This window comes from Eschrichtius robustus, chromosome 6 (genome assembly GCF_028021215.1).
Source record: "Eschrichtius robustus isolate mEscRob2 chromosome 6, mEscRob2.pri, whole genome shotgun sequence".
NCBI lineage: Eukaryota > Metazoa > Chordata > Mammalia > Artiodactyla > Eschrichtiidae > Eschrichtius > Eschrichtius robustus.
In genome coordinates, this window is record NC_090829.1 from 101,261,764 (window position 1) to 101,285,668 (window position 23,905).

A 23,905-nucleotide genomic window follows, 5' to 3' on the forward strand; every position below is an offset into this window, starting at 1 on the left:
TGAGCCACCATTATGGGAGTGAGCTCATGTGAGACCAAAAGACAAAACCCCCAGCTCCACCTGAGCCCAGCCCAGACTGTTCACCCATAGAATCATGAATAAATGAAACAATTATTATTTGAAGCCATTTAGTTTGGGGATGGGTTGTAACATAGCAATAGATAACCTGGACAGGCTACAAAGACAAAAGCCATTAGTTAAATACACAGACAATTAGACTGAGAACACAAGTATCACTATGGGAACAATCAACTAATTACCTTATGCTAGAAGAACTATAGTGTGACATAAGCAAATCATATAATCATATAATTCATATCTTTCTGTTCACCAATGTAAGAATGCACATGGTCTCTCAGGCAGCATTATTGAGTGTGTGGCACTATTAAATAATTGTAGAACATAAACAACCTTTTACTTCTTTACAAGAGAGAAATTTAGAACTGTATCCAATTTTTATATGAACTTATCCCCCAAATGTATTTTTAATAAGAGTCTGCCATCTTTAATACATTCATATTAAACTTAAAACTCCAAATGAACTTCAAGTTTGGAAGTTTACTATATGAGATAGGTGGACTTCGAAGATGGCCTGCAATGATCCCTGCATCCTGGTATTCATGCCCTTGTGCAATTCCCACTGTGGCCTAGACCTAGTATCATATTTATAGCCAATGCGATAAGGCAAAGTGATGTGATGTCACTTCCACGATTAGGTTACAATAGATTGTGATTTCCATCTTGCTAGCAGACTCTCTTTCTGGGTTTAATGAAGTAAGCTACCATGTTGGAGAGGTCCACGTGGCAGGAATCTGAGAGTGTTCTCCAGCTAACTGGCAATGAGGAATTAAGGCTTTCAGTGCAACAACTCTCAAGGTGTACCTTGATAGCAGCCATATAAATAAGGTTGGAAGTGTATCCTTGCCTATTTGAGCCTTCAGATGAGACCACAGCCCTAGCTGACACCTTGATTGCAACCTTATGAACAACTTTGCAGAAGCTAAGCCATGACTGAATTCCTGACCCATAGAAACTGAGATAGTAAATGTTCTTGCTTTAAGTTTTAGGGTAATTTGTTATGTAGCAAGAGATAACTAGTATACTATGGTAAGGGATTAAAAACTGTTGCTGTTGATGTGTGGGTCTTCTTTTTTCTATTTTGGCTCTTAGCCTTAAGAGAATGTACCATTATTTTAATTTTTTCTTTGTATATAAGATGTATCCAGTCTTCCCCTATCTTCTTGGAGTACTTTTTTGAAAATAGGTGCCAAGTTTCCTTCATTTCATCAAATATTTTAACAATATAGAAATTAGAAGAAAAAGCCAAAGGGGAAAAAAGTTTGAAAATTAGTCAGTCCCTTGTAAGTTATAAAAATTTTTCAAAATTACCTCATCTGTTATACAAATGCAGTACAAGATAAGATCTCAGTGTAATCTTTTCTGTAAGATGTTATATTTCACTATGGGAATGCAAAGGCATATAATAAGTTCTATAATTTTGGTCTAATTCATCAAGTAAATTATTAATATAAAGTATTTCAACTACTATAATTCACAATTGTCCTCTATAAATTTGTTCTTTTATCTTATTTTTATATACTTTGTATATAATATGCATTCGATTTTATATTATATTGTGTTGTACTTCAAATTCCATATTAGCATTTTTGTTTATAACCAGATAGACACAGTCATTTACAATAATTACTTGGAAATAATTCTATATCCTTTCATTCATTTATTTACTCATTTGTTTATTTATTTAACAAGTATTTCTCAAACAACTACTATGATGAGGCAACTTGTAAGATTGAGAAATGTATATGTGAGATAACAAATGTACACTAAATGGCCCCCCAAAATAAGACGCAGTGTTGAAATGTAAGTAAAATAAAATTAACTTAAAGTCTATTAAAATTGATAAATTAACCTAAGTTCTTAGATGTGCCAGGAATAAATTGGTGACTTATTTACAATGATTTTACATTAAGATATTGAAATAAATTTCTTTTGTTAAACTCATCTCATTGTATGGCTTGTTTAAATAAAAAATAAACACATATATGATAATTATAATCTCACAAGATGTAGGAAAAATTAAGTTTTGAGTTTCTTTAATTAAAAACAAAAAATAAAAAAGAAAAGCATTTGTTGAGATGGGCATAGTTCTTACTGTACTGACAAAAATGAAACTTCATTTTTAATTACTAATTTTCAACAAACTCTGAAAATCATAGGTATCATTCCAGTTACCTAAGCCACTAGCTTTTGAATTTTTCATCAATATGCAATATTTTAATATTTGACACCATAAAATACGTTGAGAGTTGGGCACAGAGTGTCATTCTTCTTATCCATATTAACTGAATATAAAAGCTATATCTCTTTTTAACCTAATAGTCGTTTCCACCTTTTTACTGAGTGTCTATAGCATGACAGGTCCTCAATATGTGCCATCTCTAACTCTTACATGAATCCTGCAAAATAACTATTATTATTATGAATCTATTTTCTAGATAAAGCAAATTTCCGAAAGATCAGTAAATTGCAGAAGGTCACTGAGTGAATTAGTAGCAAAGCTGTGATTCAAGTCTGCATCGGTGTGCCTTCACTCTCTGTGTTTTTAATTCATATCATAATGTCCAGGGAGAATGGACTGCGAAATAAAATTCATATTTTATAGCAAAACAAGCAAAATTTAAACAAAAATTCTTCTCTGCCTTCTGGCCTCCTTTCTCCCACCACTGTGCATTGTGTATCTGCATTATCGACCAGACCTCCTTCATGGGCAGAAATACCTGCTCAACCATAAACAGCAACATTCACCTAGCATCAACAAGACAGCTCCTGAAAAGATAACTTTCCTTCTTGATCTTGTAAGGGGTCACATGACCCACCATGATGACGCTTAGATCTGGATTATGTAAACTTGTCAATAATAAGTAATTTGATCTACAGCCATCTGTCTCAGAAAACTTATATAACTGTGCCTTGACTTCTATCAGGTGGAACAGTTCTCAGAGCTTTCTGAGATGCTCTTCCCAGGTTAAAATCCTCAAATTTGGCTCGAATAAAAATTTCCATTTCTTTGTTAGATTGACTGATTTAATTTTTTGTCGACAGGGTAAAGCCCATCTTTCATTACATCATTTGATTTAGAAAGCTATGGAATTCTTGAGTAAAAAGCACAAAATCTTGCCAGAATCTGTTGTTGATCCTACTTTCAGTCTATTGGTTGGGCAAAGGAGTTCCCAAGACTAGAAAAGAAAATGAATCTGACCTCTACCATAAATCCTTTAAGTTTACAGACAAGGACAAAATTTGTATCTGATAAGATCATCTCATCTAAAGATAGAGGAAATGAGCCATAAATTCAAGTTACTCTTTGTAAAAAGTAAATTGTGCAACTGCATCTGGAATACTGCCTACGTTTCTCGTTGTCATGTTGTAAAAAATTATACTATAGCTGTAGAAGAGGAACAAAAATAATAAAGGGGATGAGAGAGTTTAAGATAACTAAAATTAATAGATTCTGAAGTACAGAGAAGAGTTTGGCTGAGGGATGGCAGGGGAATTAAGAAAGGCACATAAAGCAAGCATTTTGCTTTGAACATTATCATGTGCAACTATGACCTCAAATGGGAAAGGCAATAAGGGAATCAAATATTAGGCTGAATAAATCACTGAATTGACACTCACTTTTTATATCCTTTTTGTTGTCCTTTTGACTTTCTTTTACCTGCAGATGATTGCTGAGAAACCAACAGCTAAAAGTTCCTGACTTTTCAAGGAAGAGAAAAAATAATGGTGACAGTAAGCCAGGAGAAGACAAAGCTGATAGTGGAGGTGGTAATGAGTTTTGTATAGATAAAGGGACAGAATATGAATGATGGGGAGATATTATGCATTTCCATTGAGACTAGGGAAAAAGGGAAGGTCAAATATAAGAAGGGTGGCCTATGGGCTTAGAGACATAAGAACGATTTTTTTCAGTGAAATAATGTTTCAAAATTATAGATACTCTGCAAGTTTTTCATAGAATGGTTTAGGTTCAGTACTACCCTGAAAAAGAAATAGCCTTCCAATGACCTTTTTCAGCCTATGATTAAAATTTAGTTTACTAGTTTTCTTATTATCTCTCAAAATATGTGTAAAATAATGATTCTACCCTAATCTGACTTGGCTCTCTTAGCCTGGGAATTTCTGTTTTACTGTTTCTGTTTTCCTCTGGCCACAGTATTTCATTTTATGATGCAAAAAAGTCAGAGGAGATAGATGATCTTTATCGTCTCCTATGCAACAGAGCTACTCACTTCATTTAAAGGGAAATATGCATTTTCATGGAAATTCAGGCCTGTATTGATGAACAAAGAAAGATAAACTGCCACTATTAAACATAATAGTGATATACAAAAGAAAAAAGTCCTAGAAAACACATTTTAAAAAATAGTAAAATTTACACTGAAAGATAGGATATATATTTTAAGAATATACATACAGCCTAGATATTGGATAAATTAAATTTTCCAAGGATTTGTCACATAATATTTGGATGGTTATAAAGTTGAAAATCCCAGGACAAAGGTTGTGGAAGACAGGTTGAATACATAGGTCTTTGATAAGCATAGTGACTTAATATGATAAAACTAATTAGCTCAGTGCCTTTTTATAAGTAGATATTAGTCATCTAATAAACATTTTTCAGTGGACATGTTAAGAAATGTCATAGGTTAGGTGTGATATCATTTTCCATGCTCTTTTCTTTCTTTTAATGTGACTATTTTGGGGTTCATTTTTTAATAACGCATTTAAGAAATACTTAATGATTATATTATATTTCTCCCAACTGGAAACCTGAAAAGCATTCTTAACTATTTCTTTGCCAAAAAACATGGAGGCCTTGCAGATTTTTCCTCAGCAATGTATTGTGAATCTAGGCATCCTTCTCTATTGCTACTCTCAGTGTCTTAATGGGACCTGATATCTTTCATCCGACAATTATCAAGACTTGATATCTTGCCTCTCTTTCCCATCTTCCCCACAACACTCCCCCTCTGTACAGCATCCACATTTCCCCTTAAGTCCTTTAATTTACACTTCCAAGGGGAACAGGAATATCTAATGCACACAGATGATAAGGAAAGGGAATTTGAGAAGAAACAATCAAATGGGTGGGGAAAAAATAAAGAATATGATGCAACCAGAGGAAAGTATTGACAGTAAAAAGTTGGGCAAGTAACCAGTTGTGCAATTATGTTGATGAGGTTCAGGGCGGGCTGCCCCAGAATGTGCCACTTTGGCGGGAGGAGTATTTTGAACTGAAGATAATCGAGGCCCAACAGATGCAAGGAGAGCTTTATACCACCCCCTTAACTGCCTAAAACCACTTAGATAGAGGGTCTGGTCCAGGAAGAGAGCTAACATCAAAGATAATTACAAAGACTAAGAGCTAGGTGCCTAAGCTTGCAGGGGGCGGGGGGCAGGGCATTGAGATCAAATTCGTCTGTGCCCCATTGTCTCAGTAAGGCTTGGCAAACATTTGCTTACCAAACATTTGCTCTTCCTATCCTCCTATGAATTGTCTTCCTTCCTTCTGAAACCCCAAACCCCACCCCCTTCTTCTCAGCTCAAAATGGCATATAAGCTTCAGTTGCCTGCCTGTCAGTGAGAGCCTCTCATTGTCTTTGTGGGGCTCCTGTAGTACATAATTAGATTTTTTCCTCCTGTTAATCTGTCTTACGCCAATTTAATTAACAGACCAGCCAAAAGACCCTAGAAGGGTAGAGGAAAGTTTTTCCTCCCTTACAATGTCATGGATTTTAGAAAACTCTATTAATTCCTTCGTTTGACTGAACAATGTTTTTTTCACACTGCTGCTGAGCTTTAGGAACATGACCTAACGGGGTTAAGTAACAATAGAGTAGTACAGGCCAGGGGCACAAAGAGGGAAGTTATATTACAATAGCTTTTTCTCATAAAGCATTTTTATTTTTATGATTTTTCTGAAGATAGTAAAAGATCACTTAGCATATTGTTTGAAAGCTGAAATAGTCAAAGATGAATAATTATAAAAGGGACACTGATGTTAATCCTATACACCTATACATCTTCTATCTTTGCCAAATAAAAGGAATTCCATTATGACATACTAGAGTTTAGACAGAGTAGGGAGGCCGTGATATTAAAATAGTCTCTTTAATAGTTACTTTTTGCTTTGGCAATATCTGTCATACTTTTTTTCAGGATAAAATTATATTTTGGTTAAAAAAACCCAAACACTAAAGATAAACTGAATTTATTTGTTTTGCTAACTAAAGAATGTCACTAGCACTAGCCATCCAGCTCTATAAGGACTGAGTTATTAGCCACTGCAGCCACTGACCTTTAATACACCCTGAAAGGAGTTCAGGGCACAAATCAGGAATGAAGGCACTCTGTGTTCTGGGAAAACTGGCAGAACAAGTCTTCAGCTAGTTAGATATTTTCTGGAGAAATTTTTTATGAACCTGGATTCTTTTACCTTCCCATACTTAGAAAAGCACTAAAACCATTAACTAAGATATCTGTTCCTCCCTCATGACTATGACTAGCTGCAACCTTCTACCGAGATGTGAGATGTGTGCTTGGTTGCACGTATCCCACTTGCCAAATCCCCCCTTACCTCTTTGGAACAGTTTCTCAGAGCTATCTGAGAGGCTGTCTCCCAGAGAATAGTCCTCAGTAAGACAATGAATGAACTCAACTCGCAGTTTATAAATTGTGTAGTTTTTTTTTTTTTTTCAGTTGACACTTCGCACACCTAAGATACTTGCTTTTTCTCTCTCAACAGATTTCAGACATTGGTGTTTAAAATATGCACAAAAGTCTACAACAAGAAATACTTCTCCTGTACCTACATGAGTATGGAACAATGCAGTATGAAAGGTCATACCACGGTTTTCTCAGGGGCCAGAGGAAGAAAGCCAAATATAGGGTGCAATGGAATTACTCAACCTCCTCTCTTTTCTATTCCTCTGCTGTCTTAAGAAAAAGAACCCCCAAACTAAATGGGTATAATGCAATCACTCTTTTCAATTATGCCTTTAATGCCTTTGATGTACTTTATGTTCAGCAGAAGAGAATAGAGAATCTGGTTCCATTCCAGGTTCTCAATCTTTCTGATAAGACAACCTCTTTGGCTGTGAGCATTAAGATTTAAGTGTATAGGACCCTTGTGTCAGCTTTCAGAGGGAAAATAGGCCATAGAGGAGATGAGATGATCCATGGTGCATAAGGAGTGAAATGACATAAGGAAGGGCTCTCTCCAAATTTCCTGGAATTCTCAGTGTAGTGCTAGCTCTCTGTGAAATAGTCAGCTTCTTGGGTGTAGTCACCCAGCGCCTTGAGTTTAGAGTGCTCTGCTGCTTAATGTTCTGTTGTCACTGGCTTGACATTCTTAATAGTCTTTTTAACAAGGAACTCTACATTTTCATTTTGCACTGGTCCCTGCAAATTATGTAGCCAGTCTTTCTGGCGAAGAAGAGTTTTGAAAGGAAGAAAGCCTTTTGGTGTCTGCAAAGACATGATACCCAGCTGGAATGGTATGTTCTGCTCTCTCTAAAGGATTACACAGATATCCAGCATCTAGAGGAGGACAACACTCCCCTTCAGGATTCAGTCTTCCTTCTCTATTTAGTAGCACATTCCCCTCCCCTTTTTAGCTGCATGCATGGTTGCCCAGTCAGAAATTATATTTCCAAAATCTCTTGCATTTAACTATCTCCACGTGATTGCATTTGGACCATTGAGATGTGAATAGACATGTTTGCAATTTCAGGTTATTGCCTTAAAGACAGCCAATTGCCCTAAAGGCAAAGACAAAGAGCCCAAACTCTTTCCTTTTCCTTCTCATAGACCAAAAGGTAGATGTGCTGGTGACCAGCTTTGACCATTCAGAGGATAACATGCTAGGGGAAGGCAGAGCAAAGAGTAGAAGGAACTTGGGTCCTTTCAAGACCTTCTGGATGACAGCTCCTCTGCCAGCATGGATTACTCACCTTGGGTCAAGGACTTGCAAGAGGAACACAATTATATTCTGGGGTCTCTTTGTTATACTGACTTGGCCTGTGCCCTAATTAATGTACAGAAGAAATTCTTGTGGGCTGATTCATAATAAATTTGTATTTATCCAGAATAATTGAATAATATAGTGTTCTGAGTATTTGAATATTCTACATAGGGAAATTATTAGTTTGCATTAAAGTGATATAAAACTATATTGAGGAGAGAGGAACCAAGATGGCAGAGTAGAAGGACTTGCTCTCACTCCCTCTTGCGAGAACACCAGAATCACAACTAGCTGCTGAACAATCATTGACAGGAAGACACTGGAACGCACCAAAAAAGATACCCCACATCCAAGGACAAAGGAGAAGCCACAATGAGACGGTAGGAGGGGGTGCAATCAGAGTAAAATCAAATCCCATAACTGGTGGGTGGGTGACTCACAGACTGGAGAACACTTACAACACAGAAGTCCACCCACTGGACTGAAGGTTCTGAGCCCCATGTCAGGCTTCCCAACCTGGGGGGCCAGCAAGGGAAGGAGGAATTCCTAGAGAATCAGACTTTGAAGCCCAGTGGGAATTGATTGCAGGACTTCAACAGGACTGGGGGAAACAGAGACTCCACTCTTGCAGGGCACACAAAAAGTAGTGTGTGCATCAGGACCCAGGGGAAGGAGCAGTGACCCCAGGGGAGACTGAACCAGACCTACCTGCTAGTGGTGGAGGGTCTCCGGCAGAGGCGGGGGTGGCTGTGGCTCACCATGGGGACAAGGACACTGGCAGCAGAAGTTCTGGGAAGTACTCCTTGGTATGAACCCTCCCAGAGTCTGTCATTAGCCCCACCAAAGAGCCCAGGTAGGCTCCAGTGTTGGGTTGCCTCAGGCCAAACAACCAACAGGGAGGGAACCCAGCCCCACCCATCAACAGCCAAGTAGATTAAAGTTTTACTGAGCTCTGCCCACCAGAGCAACAGTCAGCTCTACCCACCAACAGTCCCTCCCATCAAGACTCTTAGATAGCCTCATCTACCAGAGGGCAGACAGCAGAAGCAAGAAGAACTACAATCCTCCAGCCTGTGGAACAAAAACCACATTCACAGAAAGAGAGACAAGATGAAAAGGCAGAGGGCTATATACCAGATGAAGGAACAAGATAAAACCCCAGAAAAACAACTGAATGAAGTGGAGAGAGGCAACATTCCAGAAAAAGAATTCAGAATAACGATAGTGAAGATGATCCAGGACCTCGGAAAAAGAATGGAGGCAAAGATCGAGAAGATGCAAGAAATGTTTAACAAAGACCTAGAAGAATGAAAGAACAAACAAACAGAGATGAACAATACAATAATTGAAATGAAAAATACACTAGAAGGAATCAATAGCAGAATAACTGAGGCAGAAGAACGGATAAATGACCTGGAAGACAGAATGGTGGAATTCACTGCTGCGGAACAGAATAAAGAAAAAAGAATAAAAAGAAATGAAGACAGCCTAAGAGATCTCTGGGACAACATTAAACACAACAACATTCGCATTACAGTGGTCCCAGAAGGAGAAGAGAGAGAGAAAGGACCAGAGAAAATATTTGAAGAGATTATAGTCGAAAAATTCCCTAACATGGGAAGGGAAATAGCCACACAAGTCCAGGAAGCACAGCGAGTCCCATACAGGATAAACCCAAGGAGAAACACGCCGAGACACATAGTAATCAAAGTGGCAAAAATTAAAGACAAAGAAAAATTATTGAAAGCAGCAAGGGAAAAACGACAAATAACATACAAGGGAACTCCCATAAGGTTAAAAGCTGATTTCTCAGCAGAAACTCTACAAGCCAGAAAAGAGTGGCATGATATACTTCAAGTGATGAAAGGGAAGAACCTACAACCAAGATTACTCTACCCGGCAAGGATCTCATTCAGATTCAATGGAGAAATCAAAAGCTTTACAGACAAGCAAAAGCTAAGAGAATTCAGCACCACCAAACCAGCTCTACAACAAATGCTAAAGGAACTTCTCTAAGTGGGAAACACAAGAGAAGAAAAGGACCTACAAAAACAAACCCAAAACAGTTAAGAAAATGGTCATAGGAACATACATATCGATAATTACCTTAAACGTGAATGGATTAAACGATCCAACCAAAAGACACAGGCTTGCTGAATGTATACAAAAACAAGACCCATATATATGGTGTCTACAAGAGACCCACTTCAGACCTAGTGACACATACAGACTGAAAATGAGGGGATGGAAAAAGATATTCCATGCAAATGGAAATCAAAAGAAAGCTGGAGTAGCTAAACTCATATCAGATAAAATAGACTTTAAAATAAAGAATGTTACAAGAGACAAGGAAGGACACTACATAATGATCAAGGGATCAATCCAAGAAGAAGATATAACAATTATAAGTATATATGCACCCAACATAGGAGCCCCTCAATACATAAGGCAACTGCTAACAGCTATAAAAGAGGAAATCAACAGTAACACAATAATAGTGGGGGACTTTAACACCTCACTTACACCAATGGACAGATCATCCAAAATGAAAATAAATAAGGAAACAGAAGCTTTAAATGACACAATAGACCAGATAGATTTAATTGATATTTATAGGACATTCTATCCAAAAGCAGGAGATTACACGTTCTTCTTAAGTGCGCATGGAACATTCTCTAGGATAGATCACATCTTGGGTACCAAATCAAGCCTCAGTAAATTTAAGAAAATTGAAATCATATCAAGCATCTTTTCTGACCACAATGCTATGAGATTAGAAATGAATTTCCGGGAAAAAAACGTAAAAAACACAAACACATGGAGGCTAAAAAATACGTTACCAAATAACCAAGAGATCACTGAAGAAATCAAAGAAATCAAAAAATACCTAGAGACAAATGCAAATGAAAACATGACAATCCAAAACCTATGGGATGCAGCAAAAGCAGTTCTAAGAGGGAAATTTATAGCTATACAAGCCTACCTCAAGAAACAAGAAAAATCTCAAGTAAACAATCTAACCTTACACCTAAAGGAACTAGAGAAAGAAGAAAAAACAAAACCCATATTAGTGGAAGGAAAGAAATCATAAAGATCAGAGCGGAAATAAATGAAATAGAAACAAAGAAAACAATAGCAAAGATCAATAAAACTAAAAGCTGGTTCTTTGAGAAGATAAACAACATTGATAAACCATTAGCCAGACTCATCAAGAAAAAGAGGGAGAGGACTCAAATCAATAAAATTAGAAATGAAAAAGGAGAAGTTACAACAGACACTGCAGAAATACAGAGCATCCTAAGAGACTACTACAAGCAACTTTATGCCAATAAAATGGACAACCTGGAAGAAATGGACAAACTCTTAGAAAGGTATAATCTTCCAAGACTGAACCAGGAAGAAACAGAAAATATGAACAGACCAATCACAAGTAATGAAATTGAAACTGTGAATAAAAATCTTCCAACAAACAAGAGTCCAGGACCAGATGGCTTCACAGGTGAATTCTATCAAACATTTAGAGAAGAGCTAACACCCATCCTTCTCAAACTCTTCCAAAAAACTGCAGAGGAAGGAACACTCCCAAACTCATTCTATGAGGCCACTATCACCCTGATAGCAAAACCAGACAAAGATACTACAAAAAAAGAAAATTACAGACCAATATCACTGATAAATATAGATGCAAAAATCCTCAACAAAACACTAGCAAACAGAATCCAACAACACATTAAAAGGATCATACACTATGATCAAGTGGGGTTTATCCCAGGGATGCAAGAGTTCTTCAATATATGCAAATCAATCAATGTGATATACCATATCAACAAACTGAAGAATAAAAACCATATGATCCTCTCAATAGATGCAGAAAAAGCTTTTGACAAGATTCAACACACATTTATGATAAAAACTCTCCAGAAAGTGGGCACAGAGGGAAACTACTTCAACATAATAAAGGCCATATACGACAAACCCACAGCAAACATCATTCTCAATGGTGAAAAACTGAAAGCATTTCCTCTAAGATCAGGAACGAGACAAGGATGTCCACTCTCACCACTATTATTCAACATAGTTTTGGAAGTCCTAGCCATGGTAATCAGAAAGAAATAAAAGGAATACAAATTGGAAAAGAAGTAAAACCGTCACTGTTTGCTGATGACATGATACTACACATAGAGAATCCTATAAATGCCACCAGAAAACTAGTAGAGCTAATCAATGAATTTGGTAACGTTGCAGGATACAAAATTAATGCACAGAAATCTCTTGCATTCCTATACACTAATGATGAAAAATCTGAAAGTGAAATTAAGGAAACACTCCCATTTACCATTGCAACAAAATGAATAAAATACCTAGGAATAAACCTACCTAGGGAGACAAAAGACCTGTATGCAGAAAACTATAAGACACTGATGAAAGAAATTAAAGATGATACCAACAGATGGAGAGATATACCATGTTCTTGGATTGGAAGAATCAATATTGTGAAAATGACTATAGCACCCAAAGCAATCTACAGATTCAATGCAATCCCTATCAAATTACCAATGGCATTTTTTACAGAGCTAGAACAAATCATCTTAAAATTTGTATGGAGTCACAAAAGACCCCGAAGAGCCAAAGCAGTCATGAGGGAAAAAAACGGAGCTGGAGGAATCAGACTTCCTGACTTCAGACTATACTACAAAGCTACAGTAATCAAGACAATATGGCACTGGCACAAAAACAGAAACATAGATCAATGGAACAAGATAGAAAGCCCAGAGATAAACCCACGCACCTATGGTCAACTAATCTATGACAAAGGAGGCAAAGATATACAATGGAGAAAAGACAGTCTCTTCAATAAGTGGTGCTGGGAAAACTGGACAGCTACATGTAAAAGAATGAAATTAGAACACTCCCTAACACCGTACACAAAAATAAACTCAAAATGGATTCGAGACCTAAACGTAAGACTGGACACTATAAAACTCTTAAAGGAAAACATAGGAAGAACACTCTTTGACATAAATCACAGCAAGATCTTTTTTGATCCACCTCCTAGAGTAATGGAAATAAAAACAAAAATAAACAAATGGGACCTAATGAAACTTCAAAGCTTTTGCACAGTAAAGGAAAACATAAACAAGACAAAAAGACAAGCCTCAGAATGGGAGAAAATATTTGCAAACGGACAAAGGATTAATCTCCAAAATATATAAACAGCTCATGCAGCTCAATATTAAAGAAAGAAACAACCCAATCCAAAAATGGGCAGAAGACCTAAATAGACATTTCTCCAAAGAAGACATACAGATGGCCAAGAAGCACGTGAAAAGCTGCTCAACATCACTAATTATTAGAGAAATGCAAATCAAAACTACAATGAGGTATCACCTCACACCAGTTAGAATGGGAATCATCAGAAAATCACAAACAACAAATATTGGAGAGGGTGTGGAGAAAAGGGAACCCTCTTGCACTGTTGGTGGGAATGGAAATTGATACAGCCACTATAGAGAACAGTATGGAGGTTCCTTAAAAAACTAAAAATAGAATTACCATACGACCCAGCAATCCCACTACTGGGCATATACCCAGAGAAAACCATAAATCAAAAAGACACATGCACCCCAATGTTCATTGCAGCACTATTGACAATAGCCAGGTCATGGAAGCAACCTAAATGCCCATCGACAGACGAATGGATAAAGAAGATCTGGTACATATATACAATGGAATATTACTCAGCCATAAAAAGGAACAAAATTGAGTCATTTGTTGAGATGTGGATGGACCTAGAGACTGTCATACGGAGTGAAGTAAGTCAGAAAGAGAAAAACAAATACCGTATATTAACTCATGTATGTGGAACCTAGAAAAATGGTACAGATGAACTGGTTTGCAGGGCAGAAGTTGAGACACAGATGTAGAGAACAAACGTATGGACACCAAGGGGGGGAAACCGTGGTGGGGTGGAGATGGCGGTGTGCTGAATTGGGCGATTGGGATTGACATGTATACACTGATGTGTATAAAATTGATGACTAATAAGAACCTGCAGTGTAAAAAAACAAACAAACAAAAAACCCAACTAACACTAAACTTTCTTTGGGTTATTTGTATGGAAATATGTTAATATAAATGTTTCTGACATTACATGAAATTTCTAAAAATCTTAAAAAAACAAAACAACACAAAACTATATTGAACCTAATTTTATACTCAGTGAGTCTCAGAACACTTCTGGATCTTGTAGGACCTCAAGGTCATCACTGTGAATACTAATTATAGCATATGTCTATAGATGTTGGGTTTTAAGTAAATCTGTAATAACCTATGACAAACTCCTGAAGTTGCATTTCCAAAATAAATTCCTGAATCACTCTAGTTTCATTGTAATTTATCTCAGTACTGAAAGGATGACTACAGGATGTTAAAAATAATTTTTGTGGATTTTCTCATTGTTTGGAAACTAAATTTGGGCACTTGCAATACTTTTTAAAACAATAACATCATATATACAAAATAATTTTACTTCTCATTTTTAAAAATTTTTCAGTGACTAAAACTGCTAAGATTTAAAATAGTATGTTGATAAACCAGTTACAAAACCATTTAGGAATCGTAACTTCAAAAGTGTAGACTTTATGTTTACCTGCCCCAATGACTCTCTCAATGCGTATTCTTGAGGGATCGATCTCCTTTGCAAATTCATGGACTGCTAGGGATGGGTCTTCATATGTATCTGGATCTATGTAAGTTTTAATTCCTGGGAAGTGTACTGCAACAAAATAAAAGACTTAATTAGTTCAAGGGTATTCTAGTAATCACACATCTTGGGAATATTTGAAATGAGGAGTGACGTTCTAAAGTAGTCATTCTTTTTTTTAACTAAACTATAAATGACTCACAATATTATGTTAGTTTCAGGTGTACAACATAGTGATTCGATATTTTTGTACATTACAAAATGATCACCACGATAAGTCTAGTTACCATCTGCCACCATACAAAGCTTTTAAAATTTTATTGACTATGTTGCCTGTACTGTACATTACACACCCATGACTTATTTAATAACTGGAAGTTTGTACCTCTTATCTATTGGAGTATAATTGCTTTACAATGTTGTGTTAGTTTCTGCTGTACAACGAAGTGCATCAGCCATATGCATACATATATGTGTTTTTGTTTTCTTCAGGAAAATATCCAGAATTGGAATTGTTGGATTGCATAGTAGTTCTATTTTTAGTTTTTTGAGGAACCTCCATACTGTTTTTCCAAGTGGCTGTACCAATTTACATTCCTGCCAACAGTGCATGAGGGTTCCTTCTTCTCCACATCCTTGCCAACACTTGGTTCTTTGTTGTCTCTTTGATAATAACCATTCTGACATGTGTAAGGTGATACCTCATTGTGGGTTTGATTTTCATTTCCTTGATGATTAGTGATGTTGAGCATCTTTTCATGTGTCTATTGCCCATCTGTATGCCTTCTTTACAAAAATGTCTATTTAGCTCCTCTGCCTATTTATTAATCGGGTTGTCTGTTTTTATGATGTAAGCATTCTTGTTAGTTACTTAAATTCAATTCTCTTTTCTATTTTTGTCTTACCCCCACCCACTTGCCACCCCATTAAAGCTTTGAATACTTGGAATCAAAATTTTATTTACCTAACTCTTGATGTAAAATGACCTGGTAATTTCAGAGAGAGTGAGCTGACAAGTTCCATAAGACATATTTTTATATTTCTGTAAAACATTTAATTAGCTCACTTAGCCACTAGTACCCATATATTTTACATTTGATCTAGCTCAGGACATGGGGAAAACAAAGCATAAACCTTCTCCCCGCCCCCCAAAAAAAACAAGCCCCTTAGAGTCCCTCCTGTACTCTAAGGCACTAGGTTTTCCTGAACTCGTGTCCCAGTCCTGTGGTCTCTCCCCTTCCAGAAACTCTTAGGCAGTAAAGCACAGACTCCATGGCACAGTGACAGGGAGGACCACTACGCTATGGAAACGGCCCTGCCCTGTGTTCTTGTAGTTGCTTCCATGGACAAATTGCACATTGTCCTGGAAAGGACCCACTGTCTACCCTGGAGGGGAGGATAAGAATCAAAGGTCCAAATCTGGTCACTGACCAGATGTAGCTGCTCCTCTTTCTCTGGTGGGTGCTCACAGCCCACGGGCAGTTAGGAAGATGAATAGGGGTGGCTAGGTGGCTAGAAAATTGGATGTCTGGTTGCATATTAATTTGCAGCTCCTTCAGTATGTAAAGTAGTCACAGACTGCCTGTGGATATTCCTCTGTTTTGCTCACTGGTTTCTGTTTTCCACATCAGGTTGCTAGCTCCTGGAGGACAGGAGATCATTTCTTATACATCTTTGCCTCTTTCCAAATACCTGAGGTATAGATTTATAGGCAATAAACACACAGCAAACCTTTACTGAATACGAATTAGTAAGGATTAAAAGATCAATGCTAAATTTGTGGCAGAGTAAATTATATCTGGTTTTGTTGCTTCTTAGATTTTGAAAACCATACAACACCCTGAATTAAGCATTGCCTAGGTCTCCTTAGAAACATGTTCTTGCAAGAATATCTCAAAAGCAAACAAACAAAAGGTAATAAAATGATTTTAGAGGAGGTGATGAAATGCCCATTATTAGCAGTAATTTGCTTCATGAGTTCTTCTATGCCTGTTGTCTTCTTTCATTACTTTTTGCCTCCTGTCTTCTAGTACTGGATATGAGAAGATTAGTACTTCCCAAAAGAGCACCAGTAAATCATATTTCTAGACAGATTTGACTGATTCTGAAATGCTATGCTTTTCTTGACTTCTCAAACTCAAGAATTTGACTTTAGATTGGAGGAAACAAGAACAGATCATTTGTACCTCTAGTTCATATTCTTAACAATATTTTTGTAACAGTAGGAGTTGTGATTTCAGATTGAATACTAGAATTTCAAAGGCTACTATGAGATGATTAGTAGTATCATGTTGATAACATTACTTTATGCACAGGTAACAGATGCCATTTATTAACTCATACATGGTTTTAACATTTAACCATTCAATAATTTAAAGTGATATACATTTCTACAGAATAAACTGATTAGTTAGTATCACTTTTTTTTTTTTTTTTTTTTTACAATATATGTAGTATAGGAAAAAAAAACCCAAACTTAGTTTCAGTTTTGAATATCTGGTTACTACTTATTCGTGTCTTCTTAAACATCTGTTTGTTATCTTTCTTCTATTGTACCTTGGCTGCCTCAGGTTATTTTCATTGCTTCTTGCTGGGCCCATCTGGTTTAGTTTACGCTAAACTGCTAGTTGGAAAACAGGTAATAAATACCTCAGGAGCATCTTTTTCTTTTGCAGTTCAGTACTGAATTCACTGCAGTGAATCTTAGGGTTGCTCAGCTTAAGTCATTGGTCCAGGTGTCTAGATCCAGGTTTCTGCCTCTGTCTACATTATTTTCAGCTCATCCTTTGCCTGGTATCAGCTGTCTCGGCTCTCCCTTCCCTGCCAGGGCAGTGAGCCTCAAACTCTTTGTGAAAAGAACCACCTAGGAGAGCTTTCTGAAAATGCTTATGTCTTAGCCCTACCCTTGACCTTCTGAGTCTGAACTTTGGTGAGTAAGGGCGAAACATTCTAATGCAGCTTGTCCTCAGACCTCTCTCTGAGAAATCACATGAGCCTTAAAAATAGCCCTAAAGCATCCCCTTAGTTTATAATTTCCTCACTTAAATCCTTTCCGTTAGCTGGAGGGTAATATAGATTGAAAAGTCCCTTATAACTTGAGCTCAATTTGAAATAGAAGATGAGTTTAAATAGTTAAACAACTTGCCTCACATATTATCTCTATACTGTGGTTAATCAGAGAACATCCCTTTCTTGTTAATTCAGCATCTCATGCCAGAGAATCTGTCTTGACAAAGTAGTTTGCAATTTGGAGGTGGAGGTGGGTGTTGGGGAGGAGATGGTGGCAATTATCAAACCAACTATAGTGGTAATTATAGCTTGCTTGGGAAGAGATCCTTCAAATGAATATAACCTTGTAGTCAGCTCAAGGATTTCATACATATTCTAAGAGTTAAAGAGCTGATTTTCTTTTTTAGTGTTAATGAATTGTAAATTGATTTGTTATATGTTAAATGACAGTCCCTATAAGAGGGAGTAAGAATGCCTTAATATTTCTATGGCTAATGCTCCACTAAATAAAACCAACTAATGTTTTGGAGCCATTGTGAATGGTAAATAACTAGATATAATCAGTCATCTTGTATTTTTAGCATATTCAGTCTGTTGTGTTTTCCAGCAAGCAGAATTAAGAAAAAGGTAATATCATTTAATGGGAAGCAGGTGCAATTTCCACCAGCCGACCTAGAAACCAGATGAAAATTGTCAATGCTGAAAGGTTGGAACCGAATTTCTTTGGCTTTCACAATTCATGGATACATGTTTAAAATGAACTCTTGAAGTGCTAGAACAGTAGAAAATCATGGAAGACAGTCACTGAACTACTTACAATGCCCATTCTGTAAGTCCTTTCTTCTCTTCTCTTCTGACTTCATTTTGGCCTTTATATACCATTGACACCTTTAAAAAAGGTAAATAGAATCTTATTTTAGTATTTATGCTGGATAAGAACCAATATTAATTAAAATACTTATCACCCATAGGTGAAAGTTATCATAAAGACCACTTTTAAGAACATATTTATAACATGTGAAAATACTCCATAAAAGCTTTTTTTTAAATACATCAAAATTAGCCCCAGACAGGAATAAAATACTCTCAAGTGGATTGATTGATCCAAATGATAGGAAGCTTAGAAAATATTTCATAACAAGCAATAACCATCATGTCTTTCCTTGTATGGTCTCTAATAGCTAGAGTCGATGAAACGCATTAAAAGTCACAATGGAAAAATTGTTTTTGATTCAGAATCACAGACATTTAGACAACTGTCTTCCAGTTTCAGTGCTAAACCGCATTTTCTTTTTTTAATATTACAAATGTGGTGGAGGCATGTTCTGTTCTTTCTCGGAAGAATCACGCTCTGAAGAACAGGCAGGTGCTTATCTCCTATGACTTCTTCAACGTGAAAAATTCGGCAACATCCATATTATCTGACAGCTCATCAAGTTGCTAATTCCAAATGGTTAAACAGAATACATCTGTGGTGCACAACCCAATCTTTCAGTGTGAATTTGGTCTCAGATCCTATTGACAAATTGCGTATTTATTCAGATACGTCTTATAATTTTCATAGAATAATTTCCAGTGAATGCTTCCCTAGCATAGTGCTTAAGAGATGCTCCAGAATGAATTATTTTATCTTATGTAATTGAACTTGTTTTTTTCCAGTATGTAGAATGTTAAGGCAATTTCTGATGTCACATAAATTTGGCAAACATGGAAATTGTACTAAATTATTTTCAACTTTCAATTTTTTTGGTTATTATTAAATCTTTTTAAAAATGGTATTCAAATTCTGCTTCAGGAATCCCAAATAAAGATAACAGTCAAGCCCAACTCTCAGGTTTATTAGCCAATTTTATTTAGCCTACAATGACTGTAAAGTCTTCTTTTGTCATATTTATGTGTAAAGGCAGTATTTTCTGATATTTTAATGAAATGTTTTTCTACATGTGTACGTGCTATTTAAATCACTGTTTGCTGAAATACTCTATGAGGAAATAAGGGCTTAGCTCATATTCTACAAATACATAAAATATAACTTAAAAATCAGAACCAATTTTGCTACATGTTGAATCACTATTAAATAAAATATAATTTGAATCAATTTCCATTATGAATTTAGAGGCATTCTTTAAAATTGACAATAAATATGACACTGCTATTTAAATGAACTCTGAGACACTATTAATTGCAAGAGTCATGCTATGTCTATTTATACACCTGAAAATTTTAAGTGAACATAGGGGTAAATGTGCCCCTTTTACAATTAATTTCATAAGGAAGTCACCATTTCAACTTAACCACATTAGAATATCCTCGTGTTTCTTTGTTCCTTGATAAATCCTATAAAGTAGATTTGTTACAACTAAATCTGATACACTCTTAACAGGTAGCAGTTACATTTCCTCAGGGATCCACACTTGATAAGTGCCTAAGTAATTGTCAGTTTATTGATCTATACTTCTAGTCTGCTGTCAAAATTTCAGATAATATTTTTTCATATATGCACATCCTCTATAATTCTGTAATGATTTTTAACAAAATATTGGTATGTAAGAGTTTTAAAAATGAATAAAACAAAGGGTGTTCATAGTTTGCTGAACTACTGGCTCTGAAGGTAATTTCTGTGCGTCATCAAATAATCCGGGTTTCCCAGTAGAGTCGGTGTACTTTAGCTGGAGTCAGTAAGGATGTGTATTGTTTCACTGGCATTCTTATTACAGTTTTAAATCATGACACTGATATTTTGCTGTATCAGGAAAACTCTCAAGGTATTTTGTGCCACTATTGATAATTTAGATGGAATATTTTCCCCTTGTAGGAGTGAAAATATGATCTGAAGACTTCACAGTTTCTGACAAAAGTCTGGGCCAAATATCAAGGGCTCAATAAGAACTGACACTTATTCTTTTAAATAATTTCATACACATTATCTTCATTCACATCTCTGCATTGTCAGTAACTGGCTCATGGAAACAATCTAATATGTTTAAAAATCAATAAAGCATTTTAATGCTTTGTGACACCAAACTGTGTAAAAATAGAAATCTAAGGTTTAGATGGATGAAGCACTTTGACCAGCTAGTTGGGATTCAAGTCTAGGTCTTTTTTTTTTTTTTTACAAAGCAATCCCTCCAGGACAGTCTTTTTTTTTTTTATTAATTAATTAATTTTTTATATTTTTTTGGCTGTGTTGGGTCTTCGTTTCTGTGTGAGGGCTTTCTCCAGTTGCGGCAAGCAGGGGCCACTCTCCATCGCGGTGCGCGGGCCTCTCACTATCGTGGCCTCTCTTGTTGCGGAGCACAGGCTCCAGACGCGCAGGCTCAGTAGTTGTGGCTCACGGGCCTAGTTGCTCCGCGGCATGTGGGATCCTCCCAGACCAGGGCTCGAACCCGCGTCCCCTGCATTGGCAGGCAGAATTCTCAACCACTGCGCCACCATGGAAGCCCCAAGTCTAGGTCTTTTGCTACATTAAATTTATTGTTATTTTAAATTTTCATCCATATTACTCTTAGGTGGAAAAATAACTTGATTTATACAACCATTAATATAGTTCTAATATAGATCCTTTCAATATTTAATGGATAAAATAAAACATTTCTATAATATTAAGTTTATAAAACACTTTATATAAATTGTTCAGTTTCTCTGTTGAATTATTTTTTTTTTTCCAAGCAAAATCCCTTTAATGGTATAATTTGATTGCAGTAAAGGAAAAACGCAGACATAACTTATTAAGTAGGATTTTATCACTCATTGTTTTCAAAGTGTTTTTATCAAATCTTTGGTTGCTTCCATATTCAGGGAACTGTTGACACAGAGAACTTGCCATGGTGGCTCTATTGCCACACAGAGTTCACTGTCAGAGTGGAATCTGCCTTGACCCCTTTTTCTCACACGTATGCTTTAAGTTTAAAAGCCCTTGAACACACAGTGTATAAGAAAAATGGCTATTCACAAATCTTGGAAATACTCTGGTATAATTCAGTTACCTGCCAGTGATTAAGAAGAACAAAGTAAGAATGACGAGGAGAGTGAATCCTCCCACGGCCGCCGTGGCTATCACGAGAATCTGCCCTTGTTCTGCTGCCATGTCAGAAGCTGAAACACAGGTACGATATTAACATTTCCCTGGGTGACATTTCACTACCAAATTGTTTTACAACTTAGTATATGCTTGAAAATATGGTAATGCATACCCAAAAATCCCACCACATTTGCCCTTTATTTGGCACGCAAGATGCAAACCCCAAATGAGTGCTGAAGACTGAGGTCATAACCCACCACATAACCCTTTCTTCTTTTTTGCAAAAATACCAAGAGAGCAGATGGATTCCTAGTACCCCTCATTTTAAGATTAAGTAGGTTTGCAAAATTAATTCAGCAGACGGACTAAAGGATTTTGTTTACATAATTGCTAAATTATTTCCTTGAACACTTTTGCCAACTGTTGGGCTACACCCTGCAGGCCTGCAAACCTTGTAATTGCCCAGCTGAGAGACAAAAGAAAGAGCCAGAAGACAGTGACAGAGACAGCGACGGTTTATTGGTTAGGGATCCTTACAAGTCTGTAAGTCCTGGAGCGACACCCCATCACGGACAGCAGAGAGCAGGCAGGACACAGCAGCAATCTTCACTATGGGGGTGGGGTGGAGCTACCATTTATAGGGGGAATTGACTTTAGGTGGGCTCATCAGTTACCAGGGAAACCAGCAACTGGTACAGGTGGCAAGCATGTAGGCAGTTACTGATTAAACCCTATAATTAAGAGGATTGTATAGTCATGTGAGTAGGGTGTAGGTGAAGCATGGGCTGGTCGAGCAGTGGGTGGACAGAGGGCAAGAGGAGAGCCATCTTGAGTGGCCTGACCATACACCAACAGACCAGGCTTTACAGACTGTTTTGATGTCTGTTTTCACAAAGTGAAAAGGCTATTATTGCACAACTTAAGAACAAACTTCTTTATATTTCATAGAGCTTAATTCAAACATCAAAGTTATGAATTCCCAACTCTAGAGCACAAGGATATACATAGTAGTTGCTTAGATGTTTGACTAGCAGTCATTAAAAAAATGGCATTTAAAAGCTTCCCTGTTTGAGGAAAAGTATAGATTATGTATGGTAACAGCATATTACTTCTCTCACTTACAAAACTGTATCAAAACTGCAAGGGCTGCGTGTTTCACTAACCTTCCAGGAATCTTTTAAAATATCTTAGTTCAATTAATTCATTAGCACTTTTCATTCTCTGTATTACTGAAGTTTTAATGAGATACAATTTTATTGGACAGCATATGGGTAATTGCTTAATAATAGAGGTAAGGAAACTGAAGCTCAGTGAAGTTAAAGAACTTGATCCAGCTCACGCATGACTGTCACCAGAATTCAGGCTTTACATATTTGTTTCATTTCTCCTTCCTATGCTATAACTTGCAATAATAATTCAGTTAATTATCAATATTCTAAAACATTAAATCAATCAGTGCCTCCAATATCCCTTAACTTAAATAAAGCTTGATTTTTATTTAGATTACTATAAAAAACGATTAATCTAATCAGTTGAAAGCAGCAAACTGAATCAAAGAAAGAATATAACTGAAAAGCAAACCACTTAATTCTCTACCATAATAATTTAAATTTATTAAACCTGGGTACTTTCCGTAGAAGTAGATCTTTTTCTGGGAATCAAGTACGGGGTAAACTATGTGCAAATTCATAGCCAGAGTAATAACTTTCTCATAAAAATGACATATCTACTAGAGAATATCCAAACGTTAAATGCTATTGTTGAGTCAGTAAGAAACCAGTCAAGCATTTAGGAGGCTTTTTAAGAAATCTAAATGTAAATAAAAACAAAAGTCATTTATGTTCAGGTTTTAGTAAGAAATTTACTAAACCTTGGAATTAGACCTTAGTCACTATGATTTAATCAAGATATTTTCAGGCAATCTATTTCAGTGTTGAGTTGTAGCTCACAATCTGTGTAGAGACAAGTTAAATAGTTGAATCTTATCCAATAAATAATGTACTGAAGGTTTTTTATTAGGTCCTCACTGGATTTCCTAATCTTCGAAATAACACTGATACCATGGGAATTAATGTGTGCTTTAAAATGTCACATTTTCTCATTGAAAATTATTGAATAACAAATT

The 23,905-nt window shown here is 36.4% G+C and overlaps 1 protein-coding gene across 2 annotated transcripts in view; it reads right to left on the reverse strand.

Annotated features, from left to right (window-relative positions):
* Positions 1–23,905, reverse strand: part of EPHA6 (EPH receptor A6) — an 839,145-nt gene that overhangs the window by 239,767 nt on the left and 575,473 nt on the right. For both annotated transcript variants that reach the window (XM_068545596.1, XM_068545595.1), the window contains 3 exons: positions 21,746–21,854; positions 18,577–18,647; positions 14,697–14,822 (listed from right to left, as the gene is read on the reverse strand). In XM_068545596.1, the coding sequence (XP_068401697.1) occupies positions 14,697–14,822; positions 18,577–18,647; positions 21,746–21,854 (306 nt within the window). The remainder of the gene's footprint in view (positions 1–14,696; positions 14,823–18,576; positions 18,648–21,745; positions 21,855–23,905) is intronic.